This window comes from Pogona vitticeps, chromosome 1 (genome assembly GCF_051106095.1).
Source record: "Pogona vitticeps strain Pit_001003342236 chromosome 1, PviZW2.1, whole genome shotgun sequence".
In the NCBI taxonomy this organism is placed as follows: Eukaryota; Metazoa; Chordata; class Lepidosauria; order Squamata; family Agamidae; genus Pogona; species Pogona vitticeps.
The window spans coordinates 324,769,457-324,782,200 of NC_135783.1; the positions used below are offsets into that span (position 1 = coordinate 324,769,457).

Sequence of the window (12,744 nt, forward strand, 5' to 3'; positions counted from 1 at the left end):
AAGCTCTGTGGGGTGGTACTAATAGTAGTAGTAGTAATAGTAACAAATATCAGCCAATATCCTGTTGTGCAGCTGCACCTGTACAATGGGAATGATGTATTCATCAGTGGCTAATTGCCAGAAATTAAAGACTTCCCTTTTCAATTTCAGGCTTTGCATGACTTTGTCTGATTGCATGTGAGTCACATGCATCCCAAAATTGAAAAAAGAACTTTAGTTGGCAGCAATTTGCCATTGATTATGTCATTCTGTTTGTGCAGGTGGTGCTGCACACCAGGCTATTGATCAGTAATGCTGCTTATGTGGTATGATACTGATAATAACATTTAACTGTAATTTATTGTGATGCTAAAACTTGTTCACCTTTTTCACAGCGAAATTGCCGATAATCCATATATGAGTTCAATACCTGCAAATGCATTCCATGGGCTGTGCAATGAATCCCTTATACTGTATGTTGGTCCACTACAGGTCTTTTTCTCTTTATTTATTTCATCCATTGTGAAGCAGAGCCTCACTGTTAATCCATGACATTAACAAAGGACTGTTGCTGCAAGTAAAAAGGATGTTGACAAAGGTGTTGAAATGTCTGTTATACTTGTCTCAAATAATATAGCATCATTATCTTATTTATAACAGGAGTCATATACAAAAAAGACTTAATAAAATACAAGTATACCTTGGTTTATGAATTTAATGCATTCTCCGGGATGTTATGTAATGTGAAAAATTCATAAATCGAAACACGGTTTGCCATAGGAATGGGGGCGGTGCTATAAACCTCCAGGCACAATGCATCCTGGGGAAACTTATTTTGTACAGTGAAAAAAATTGTAAACAAAGGCATTATTTTCAATGGATTTCTATTCATAAACTGAAAATTACATTAATCGAGGTATTTGTAAACCGAGGTACTACTGTAGTTAGAAAATCCAGGTTTCTGTGAATGCTTTCTTTGAACATCTTAAAGGTTTTTAAAGATTTGTTATTCAGTCCAACCATGTAGGTCTCATATTCTGATAGAGGCATTTTGATTGGAGAAAACAGAATAGCTTTTAACAAGAGTTGGAATAAAACAAACTCCTAAATGACAGACTTCTTAATTTAGCCTGGTGGTGATTTCTAAAGGCCTGAGATAATACATAAATCAACCTGAGAGAAAATTTCGTAACACTGTTCATGAAATAAAGGTCCTTGAATTAGATCAAGTCATTGTTTCCTCTGGTTTGGGTTTACTGTTTAAGTAGCTAAATTTAGTTTTCTTGTTGGTTCTTATATTCATTTTTTTTGGTTGCCTTGTGAAACCATGGCCACAAATATTAAGCCTTATATAAATCCTATTAATTTAGTGAGTCTACTCTAATTATGACTACCATTTTGGCTCAATTTACCCCTCTTAGTGAAGTGTAATACAGGAGTATCCCCATATCTGTGGGATCAGTATTCACAGTTTCACTTATCCGCAGTCTGAAAATATAAAAAATATTAAAAGAAAAACTCCAGAAGAAACTATTTTACATGTATTACCAGAACTGACCACTAGAGAGAGATGAATACATAGCATGGTCACTGGTCCCTTCTAGTGGCTAGTTCTGGTAATGCATGTGAAAATATTTTTTCTGGGTTTTTTCCCTTATACCATGCCATATACAGTGTTCACTATTATCCATGGTTTTCAGTATCCGCGGGAAGGGGTGGAACTAATCACCAGGAGATATGGGGATCCTACTGTATAAATTGAATACCGTGAAGATTTGGTTCTTCTCATTCCAATGGCTAGGAAGATATAATCAGAAATTACTCAAAGCTGTTCATGGGTGAAACATATTTAATGGATTTAACAAGGAAAAGTTGTGAATGCTTCTTGTTGGATTATAAAGGAGGAAACACTTTCAAGTAGAAGACATTGCAACAACATTATATGAAGAAACTGAAAACATTATATATGTAAAAGATAAAGTATGGCCAAAGTAAAATTGTGGAAGTAGTTTCTATTGTTTTCATGCTCAAGATAACCACAGGGACCACAACACTATAGGAGGAATATCCTAGTCTCTTGAGGTAACACTGTCCAGGGGCTAACAGATTATTTATCCATTTCCCACTTCCTATAATGGTGACATGTTTTGAGCCCAAAAAAGCTTCATAAGCATAATTAAAAATTTTCTGCATCCTACTTTCATACCAGCTAGAATCTCTTGCCTGAATATATGGGCGCCCGGCCTGTCTACGCTATCTTCTTGTCCCTTTTTCTTGCATATTCCCCCTTTTGAGCCCCTTGTTCCTGATACATGGGTACCTTTAGAATAGGACCTGGGTAAGATACTGTACTATGGGATAAGAATAAGAATTACTGAACTGTGAAATGAAGTCTAAAATGTGGCTGTAGATACAAAGACTTCAAGAAGCATAATTAATAGCAGGGGAACTTATAGTGGTGTCAATGTACATCTCTTGCTAATGTTTCATTCAAGTTTTTGTGGATACCTTTTTTCTCTTCCAATTCCTAAGAGGCTGGGCAGAAGCAGGTATTAATGTATACATAGTTGTAATAAATGTTGTGTAGTGATTGGACATTGTTATCATTAGAGAAAAGTAACTTGGGCCAAAATGTGCATGAAATCAGAAAGGTAACTTGTCATTGTATTATACCAGCAACTAATAATGCTGTTCTTGTTTACAGAAAACTCTATAATAATGGATTTACCAGGATAGAAGCACATGCATTTAATGGAACAAAGTTGGATTCTGTGTAAGTAAATAATGTTTGTAGACCGTGTCCAGGTTTTCAAAGCATCTCACATTTGTCATGTAGCTTCTCAGTGTTTACAATGAGAAAAGCCTTGTGGTGCAATGGTGAAACTGCTGTACTGCAGCCAAAACTGTGCTCACAACCTAGGGTTCAATCCCAGGTAGCTGGCTCAAGGTCGACTCAGCCTTCTATCCTTCCAAGGTTGGTGAGTACCCAGCTCGTTGGGAGGGAGGGCAGTGTGTAGCCTGCATAATTAACTTGCAAACTGCCCGAGAGTGCCTGAAGTGCTATTGGGCGGTATATAAGCAGCACGCTTTGCTTTGCTTTTGCTTTTACAATAAGTTTATAAAAGAAGCCAGAATTATTATTCCACTTATTGTGGAATAATACTCCACTTATATTATATAATTATATAAATATTCCATTTATATTATAGAGCAGAGGTCCCCAACCTTTCTCATCCCGCGGACCAGCTGGGGAAGGTGGTGCACCCATCGCGCTTATGCACATGTGTGAATGAGTGTATGCGCATACAGCGATGTGGCGCTTGTGTGGGTGTGTGTGCACTCTTGCACATGCACAAACAACATTGTGGCCCCCACATGGGCACTCAGGTGCATGCACAAATGGCAGCATGGTGCTCACATGGGAGCGCGGGAGCGCCCGCGCATGCACAAATCAGCTTTGCGGGGATGAGTGCGTGTGGGGGACAGGGGGCTTGTTTCCACAGCCCAGTCTGGCTCAGGCCGCAGACCAGCACCTGGCCATGGCCCAGGGGTTGGGGACCTCTGTTATAGACTATTATTCCACTTATTGTGGAAATAAAGATGAGAGAAAGAATGGATTTCCTAAGGACACTGATGGTAGAGGTGAGATCTGAACAATCTCTTGAACTGTAGCTCAGTCTCTTAGCACCAGTTATACTGCTATACTCACTCCTTTTTCAGAACATATCTAACAATATACTAAAGCTACTGAAAAACAAAAGAACCTATGATGTCTTGTTTTGGGGCAAAGCATGTTTAGGATTACTCAAGACTTTGTTCCTAGCAAAATTTTCAAAGGCAAGATGTCTTGGTGTACTCCTGTACTGATAAAAGCTCTCTACAAACTCTAATATTTATTTATTTTATTTATTTATTGCATTTATATGCCGCCCATCTAGACATAGTCTACTCTGGGCGGCTCACAACTTAGAAGATAAAAACAATTTAAAATATACAGTTTTACATTAAAAAACAAAATGATATAAAATGTAATATAAATTTACGATTTTAACAGTTAATTTAAAGCAAAGAGTCCCAAGATGGCAAGAATAAAAGAAGAAAAATAAGAATGACTTAATTGACTGAAGGGAAGGCCTGCTTGAATAGCCAAGTTTTCAGCTGGCTTTTGAAAATGCCCAGCGAGGGTGCCAGCCGAATTTCAGTGGGGAGTGTGTTCCACAGCCGAGGGGCCACCGCCGAGAAGGCCCGATTTCTTGTTTAATAATAAAGGTTTCATTGCAAGAGACAGTTATTAGTTCAGTAGGCCTCCCCAACATCGTTTGGAAGGCCACCTGATTCTCATCCCTACTTACTGTTTATTCTAATAAAATGGTATGTGAGTGAAGGTGATTTTTTTTCCAGGCATATGGGGGGGTGGGATCAGTCTTTATTTTTAGAAATTAGCCTTAAAAATCTTTCTAAGTATTCTTCAGGAAGAAAGAGTCTATAGTAATGAGGAATGACAGTTTAAAGAGTATGCATAGTATTGTTTACAAGGTATAGGTTCACAGCTGCAGTATTTGACTGTTTCTGAATATGAACTGGAGTACATGCAGAGCCATAAGGGTCAAAAGTATAATTTACATGGTATTATGACATCTTTCTACTAAAGAAGCTCCCACCCAGACAATTTTGGGGTCTTCTAAATCGTTCTGCATCAATGGAATTAAACATCTTGGAACATCATCCAGTATCATTTCAAACAGAAATGCCAAATCTCATCTGAAAATCTGACTTTATGTTCGCCATAAATTCATGTGTTTTCAAAAGGAACTGATATTATTTTTTCCAAGCTTGTTCTTTTCCAGCACCTGTAGAAACAAAGTATAATCTCATTTAGCAGAACATTCAACACACAGCTACTCTTATGACTTAAACCAGAGCAAACTTCTGGCTACCTAACTTTAGCCTGAAAAGTTAATTCAAATACTCAAGCTAATTTGTATCTTAGTGCTTAGCAAATCATGCCAGATAAATAAGCAATGAATCACCCATTGGCTATGCAGTCAACTCTCTTCTTTGTATGGAATCTTCTATTGATATAATGTTTCCAGAAGAACAAAATATTTCTCCTCATACTGTAAGACATCATTCTTTGTTTGCAGAAATATAAAAATAAGGATTTTTGAGTTTTCAGTATCTGCCATAATACAAAAACAAAGGCAGGTGATACCTTTATTATACCATTATTTTAATGCTAGCTTTTGACCTATACTATTCTTCATCTGGCTGTGCACCAATATATTGTAGATGGTACAGAAAAAAACATGAAAGTCATGACAAATATCTGTGCCAGCTAGAATTTGAAAGCTACAATCCTAACTTGTGTCTGCAGCCTGCATTTTGAATCTCACTTTTAAGGAACAAACTGAGCCATTAGCCATGACTTTTTATATGTTTTTTTGCACCATCGACAATAGCTAGCTGCTTTTTATTATTATTATTATTGTTGTTGTTGTTGTTGTTGTTGTTGTTGTTGTTGTTGTTGGTGGTGGTGGTCTAATAAAGGTATCATTTGTCCTTGCTTTTGTCTTGTGCAAGAACCACATGGCCTTTTCTCCCTGCTATAATAAAGACATTTTTAAAATCATATAATCCAGATCTTTGTATAAAAGGGGGCAGAAGAAATTGAGAGTTCCATCATGCATTGTAAAATAAGAATCTGGAAAAGGAGAAGTGGAAAGGAGGTGGAGGATGGAAGAATATTGTAGCAACTTAAAGATGAACAGATTTATTTCAGTATGGGCATTTGTGAAATGAAAGTGTCACTGGAACTAAAGTGGGATCAATGTGACAATTCTGTTCTATAGCTTTTAATAGAATTTCTATGTTTGTAACTTTTTTGTTTGTTTGTACACTGAATTGTTGAAAATTAAGATGCAGTCGCATTTACAACAATAACAAAACAAAAATGAAAGTATTGTGTAAAAATAAATTCAGAACATGCTCTCCTTACCCTCTGTAGGCAGGTAGCCAGAAAGCTTCTCATTTCTCAAAATTGTTAAGTGGTTTCAAGTAAAGGGACATCCAGGCAGCTGCTTTGGTTGAATCCCAGCAAACACACACTGGAACTGAACCAAAAGGCAGTGATCCTACATGCACATACACACACCAAATAGCCATTGACAGGAACCCAAAAGGGTTCAGATAGGCCCAGTGTGGTGTAGTGGATAGAATAACAAATTAGGACTCTGGAGAATAGGGTTGGAATCCCTACTCAGCCCTGGATACTGGGAGAGTGGAGTTGGTGAAGCCACTCCTTAAATATCTCACTTACCTTGAAATACCAGTTATGGTTGCTATAAGCTGGTTCCAACTTGACAACACAGAACACACACACAGAGGCATTGATCAGGTGTGGGGTGGTTTGCAATGGGATGTACTTCATGTTGTTTCTGGGAAAAGAAGCAAACCAGCTCAGCTCATCCCCAGCACAGACCAAACTGGGACAAATGCCTGCTTGATCTCACCTTGACTTTAAAATGACTACAGTCAGCCCTTGACTTATGAACAGGCTGAGTTGCGAACATTTTGGCTTACGAACCGCTCTCATAGGAAAATATTGACTTGACTTACAAACTTAGATTTGAGTTACGAACTGAAAAAAAACACGCGGGAGGCGGGGAAAGCGCTAAATTTGAACTTTCAGTTAACCGTTGGCAAGTGAAGAGGGTGCCTGTCTACTTCTTCGCTTTTCCCAGCATTTAGAGAGTGGGTTTGGAGACAGTCTTCAGACTGCCTGGTATTGCCTGGACTGTATTTTTATTTTTTGGCTATTTTTGGCTATTTTTGGCTATTTTTATTTATATTTATTTATTTATTTATTTATTTATTTATTTATTTATTTATTTATTTATTTATTTATTTATTTATATCCCATCTATGTGGTCTTGCGACCACTCTAGGTGGATTACAAACATTTTAGATTTTTGCTTTTTGACATTGAAATTTGACAGGCAGTCGCAAAATTTGACATTTTGCGACTGCCTGTTCTGGGTGAGTACACTGCACAGTATGTTTTTACTTTACTGTATGTACTGTACAGGATTTTTTGCAGCTTGGTGTGGGAGGTAGGGGTAGGTTGGGGGATCTTGCAGTGTTTTAAAATGTCTGTGCCTGTGGTTAAAATATTCTTTGAGTGCAAGTGCTGTTTGGTCAGGAAGGAAGGCATTTTTGTGCTGGAGGAATGGTTGCTGGATTGCTATGCCTTGCTGTTGGGGGGGGTTATGTTTCTGTGCTCTTATGAATCTTTCATTGTTTTAAAATGTCTGTGCCTGTGCCTAAAATGTGGGTCCAGAGTCTTTTTGTGCTGGAGGAATGGTTGCTGGATTCTGTGCCATGCTGTGGGGGGGGGGATTACTGCCCCTCGACCTAAGAACCAAAAACAGCCAGAACGGATTAATTGTTTTTCAGTGCATTCCTATGGGAAATGCTGATTTGACTTACAAACTTTTTGACTTACAAACTTCCTTCCGGAATGGATTAAGTTTGTAAGTCAAGGGTTGACTGTATATGGGATTGCAATCTTTCTTTCCTTTCAGAAACATACACTATCATTTAAACTGGCATGGCCACTTCTCAGCTTTAGGCAAATACTTGAATGACAATGCTAATATTTTTTTTAAATAATAATTCTTTTGAAGAGAGAGCAGATGTTGATTATAGCCAACAGCTACAGTGTATACTTTTCAAGTCTTTTCTTAGTGGCTCACATTTTGCTTGAAAAGTTTAAAAATGAGGCAATGCCAAGTAATTCCACTATGAATTTCAATTAGATTCCTTGGCTCAGAGACCCATAACTAAAACAAACTGTTCTAGATTTTTTTAGTAATAAATTCTAAAATAATTAAGCCATTGCTGAGAGAAACATTTATTTATGAAAGTATAATTCTAGCAGCTTGCTTAAATTGGTTGTTCCTTAAACGAAGTGCTTTAACATGAAGTGAATGGAGAAAGCTGAGAACATCAAAGAAATAATAACGTGCTGTATAAATGAGTTGTAAACATAAAACCATCCTGAGCCACCAAGTCATTAATTCCACCTTCATCTTCTTCTGTTTTTCCTGCCTAGAAAATTGTCAGCCCTCACTCAAGATTCTTCCTACACAATAGTTTTTAAGAACACGTTTCTTAGTCTATTCCACCTCTATTTTCATTTTAGTATCCTGTTTCAATGGTAATTGAGAAGCTATATTTTTGGTAGAGTTACTATATTTTTATCCTACTCATTTACGTGATCAAAAGGTGTCTGTCTTGTTTCTCTGTGCTTGAAGTCTTGTATTTGGTGTGTATTGCATATAGTAAGGTATTTCTGCTTGAAATCCCATTCTTTTATTCAACTCTGTGGGTGGGTTTTATGTAATTGTCTGTCTAGTCAAATCAATATTTGTAGACATTCTCCATTATGGTTGTTCTGGGTCTTTCGGGCTCTTTGGCCGTGTTCTGAAGGTTGTTTTTCCTGACGTTTCGCCAGTCTCTGTGGCCGACATCTTCAGAGGACAGCAACCTGTGCTCTGGATGTCCTCTGAAGATGCTGTCCTCTGAAGATGCCGGCCACAGAGACTGTGAAAAACAACCTTCAGAACACGGCCAAAGAGCCCAAAAACCCCAGAAGAACCATTAGATCCCAGCCGTGAAATCCTTCGCGAATATATTCTCCATTATCTTTTTTCTTGTGTGATCAGGCTGACATCTGTGAAACTATAAGTCAAATTGTTGGAAAAAATAGTTTTTCAAGGGGAAAAATTTGGCCCTCCACAGATAATCTTTTCAGTTTTTCCAGCAGAAAAACTGAAACTCTGGGGGGAGTAGAGGGAAACGCTCCATTAAAATATATTCTCTTTTTAATGAATGCAATACTTTTAAAGACTAATTGTCACTCACTCCAAGTGAAACAAACTGTGTAGCATATTTGTATGTAAGACAGTCTAGAATGAGAGAAGGTGCTTTTTGTGCATACTGTTAATATATGCAATGCTCATATCCAAAGTGCACATCTGCATCTAGTGGGTGCTACTATTTTCATGAAAGGAACATACAAGGGAAACTTCCTTGCTAATAGATAGCTGCTAGCCTTCTCTTTACAACTTCTGTTTAGTGGAGACAGTAAAAGATAGTTTAGTAAAAGAAATATTGTTTCTATCCAAATGGAACCTCTGTTGTTCTTTATTTACAAAATGTAGTTTGATTCCCACTTTTCTGTTACTGCTCAGATGGCAAAAGTGACATGAATAAAGCATTTCAAGTTGCCAATGCAATAAAAGTTTATGATAAAAATATGTATATTTCAATTTACCCACAAATTTTGTTTTCCTCCAGGGAACAAACATTTCCCCTTATGACTTAAATATATCTGGAAATTTTGCATCTCTAACATACACACAGAGACTAGGAAAGTTTGAACAGATCAGTTTCCCCTGTGTCTCCGCTCTCTAAATTCTTTCATCCAGTGATGAAACAGATGATGAAACAGAGCTCAGTAGCTCTCTGTTTTATTTCAAGCTCACATGTCCCTGAGATCATGTTTGCATTTTTATTTTTATTTCTTTTAGTGAAAATAGCTAGACTATATAGTAGGGAGTCCTCCTGACTATGGAGACACAACTGCCTTAAATTTTAAGATGGTCCCATTTCGTTTCCAAGTTAATAAACACAAGGTAATCTGTTTTCAGTATTAGATTGAATGATGGTTGGAATTACACAGTATTTCAACCAAAGACCGAAAAGTGTTAAGAACTGTGACATGCTTTGGGTGATAAATTTTACCACATTCAGTGGAAAACAATATTGAATTAAATACCTAGCCAGAAGGAAAATATAAAATGTCTGAGGAGACTAGGGAAGGGGGTGGGATGACTACAAGGACTTTTGTAAGGAGCACCTGCACTTAGGGAATCTACCACTGCATCACTAGATGAAAGAGATTAATTTGAGAAAGCTGTCTACAGGGAGTGCCTTCTGCAATCCACGATCCTTTTGGGGGAGTTCTTGCCCAAAATGGAGGACCTCAGATTTACTCTGTAAAGATTGACTGAGGTGCAGGTGTGGGAGGTAAGTTGGCATTTCCCCCCTCTTCTCAGGAGAATGACTAATTCAATGAAGGCACCAAGGCCTTCAGTTTGCAAGAGGTGAGCTGAGCATTGATTGGACACTTTGAGGACCATTCTTTTCTTAGAGTCACTGTAAATCAGAGGCCGCTTGACAGTACATAGCAGCAACATGCAATCCTTGAACTGCAGATCTGGAAGATAAGGGAACAACTGCTGCCTTGCAGTAACTGTACCCATGCGAGCAAGAATCAAAGAAAGCATGTAGGAAAGAGCTAATCTCTTAAATAATTCAACATTTTAAAGCGCTAATGGGTTTAAATCAATAATGATACAGTATACGTGTTTTTGCTTTATGGTAAATTTCTTCTTTAAATTCCTATAATTTAAACTCCCACTAACTGAGATAATAGGCAAAATTATATTGCAGAGATATTCCATAGCTCAAGATTAGGCCTGCATAGTTATGATAATGCTGAAGTGGAAGTGGGATTCACTAAGCACTTTTGCTGGCATATTGCACAACTAAAAGCAAAGCGGGCTGCTTATATACCGCCCCATAGGGCTTCACACACTCTCTGGGTGGTTTACAAGTTAATTATGCAGGGTACACCTTGCCCTCTCCTCCCCAGCGAGCTGGATACTCATTTTACTGACCTCAGAAGGGTAGAAGGCTGAGTCAACCTTGAGCCGGCTACCTGGGATTGAACCCCAGGTCATGAGCACAGTTTTGGCTGCAGTACAGTACAACTAGTTGCGCCAAGGGAACATAACCAATTATGCAATTGAATTGTGCTATTTCTTGTTGTCAGACATAATGCTGGGATTTTGCTCAACATGTTATAAAGGGAATAATTGGTTTATTACTAATTGTGTGGTTGGAAGAGGAAAACAGAGAATTTGGAACAAAGTTAAATTTATCACAGAGCATTGTGGGTACGCAATCATCAGAACAATTTGCCAGATCTGACAATAATACTTTCTTTGCAGGTACCTCCATAAGAACAAACATTTAAGTATTATTCATGAAGAAGCATTTTCAGGTGTGCAAAGCGGTCCAAGCCTGCTGTGAGTAGGGGTTGGGAAGGACACAATAAACAGTAGTACAGTTATTTCAAGCAACTATAATTATCTTCTGATAGTTGTTCCAGATTTTTTTTAAATGATCTGCTAATTGGCTTAAGGAAACCAAAAGTTCCTGAAATTGCTAGACACAAATGGAAACTTCATTGCACAGTTAGGTGTTTGTTATTTGTTTGATTTTTTCAGTGGTCTAATAAAGGTATCGCCTGCTCCTGCATGGCCCTTTTCTGATTTTCTCTGTGCAAGACACCATAGAATGGCCAGTCAGGGCAGCAGCTGAAGAACAATGTGCATTCGTGAACATCATGGACTCTTTACACCAGCCAAATGGTACTGCATGCCGATGAAAGCCTCCATTAGGTAAAACTATTAATTTGGTTTTAATTTGGCTAAAATTGGCTCTTCCTGGTGGTTGAACTAAATTTCAATCCCAACTCTGATGGAGGCTTGCCATGCTTCTCCATTACGTTGTTTTCCTTAGTCAAATAAGAAAATTTTTGAGTTTCAAAAAGAAGGCAAAGTGGGAGATGAGGAGGATGCAGAGCACTTGGTGGCCTTCCGTTTAAAGAGCTGGTTGATAAATTCCAAAGTGCTGGCTAAGGAGGAGTTTGAAATCACACACTCCACCCATAGACTGCATCTGTATCCATCTCAGGACGCTAACCTAGCCCCAACAATGTCACGAGATTTTGTGACTTTAAAAAAAAAAAAGAACATAATTTTTGGAACGACCCACAAGAACTTGCTACACAGCCTGAAAAAGATGAATTGTCATTGAAAGCTCACTGTTTGTTGTTTGTTTGATTTTTAATGGTCTATGAAAGATATCACCTGCTCCTGTGTTTGTATTGTTTTGGAAACCAATCAGCACTTTTCTGATTTTCTTCTTCATTGCACAGTGCACATGATGTATTCCCTAAAAAAACAGAGCTGGATGCAATATCAGAAATTTACTGATTCTAGTAAAATCAGGACTGTAGAATGTGTAGCCAAGGTGCATCAGCTGAAAGCATATTACATTTGGTTAATTGGTATAATACAACATTATTATACCTCTTCTGTTTCTTAATAGAGGATTATCTCAGGTCTATTTAGTAGTGTATAAACATTAAGATTCTACATATGGATGAATTTAATGTAAAATTAAATATCCTCTGGGAGCCGTGCAGTACAGCATATTTATAGTCTCTGCATTAGAGGCAACATAATATGTTGTGCCCTGAATCTTTCAAAGGTTATAATTTATGTACTTTTCACCAGATAAAAATTATCTCCTTAAAAGAGCACATATCGCTAAATAAGTGGTCTGCTATATGTTTCCCAAGACAGAAGAAGAAAATTATTATTCAAATAATTATATGCCTGAAACAGAAGTATATTAATTTATTTGAAATATTGTAACAAAAGTAGTCCCCTTCATGGATTGCTGCCCCCTTCATGGATTGCTACCCCTTTATGGCTTGCTGCCTTGTCGTGGTGAAGGGGCTTGAGTAATTCAGACAAGCTATGGGCTATGCCGTGCAGGAACACCCAAAATAGACAGGTCATAATGGAGAGTTCTGACTAAACACGATCCACCTGGAGCAGGAACTGGCAA

The 12,744-nt window shown here is 37.8% G+C and overlaps 1 protein-coding gene across 2 annotated transcripts in view; it reads left to right on the plus strand.

The window, feature by feature from the left end:
* TSHR (thyroid stimulating hormone receptor) overlaps positions 1–12,744 on the plus strand; it is a 73,677-nt gene that overhangs the window by 41,237 nt on the left and 19,696 nt on the right. For both annotated transcript variants that reach the window (XM_020812640.3, XM_078383712.1), the window contains 3 exons: positions 375–452; positions 2,684–2,752; positions 11,055–11,132. In XM_020812640.3, coding sequence (XP_020668299.3) covers positions 375–452; positions 2,684–2,752; positions 11,055–11,132 — 225 coding nt within the window. The remainder of the gene's footprint in view (positions 1–374; positions 453–2,683; positions 2,753–11,054; positions 11,133–12,744) is intronic.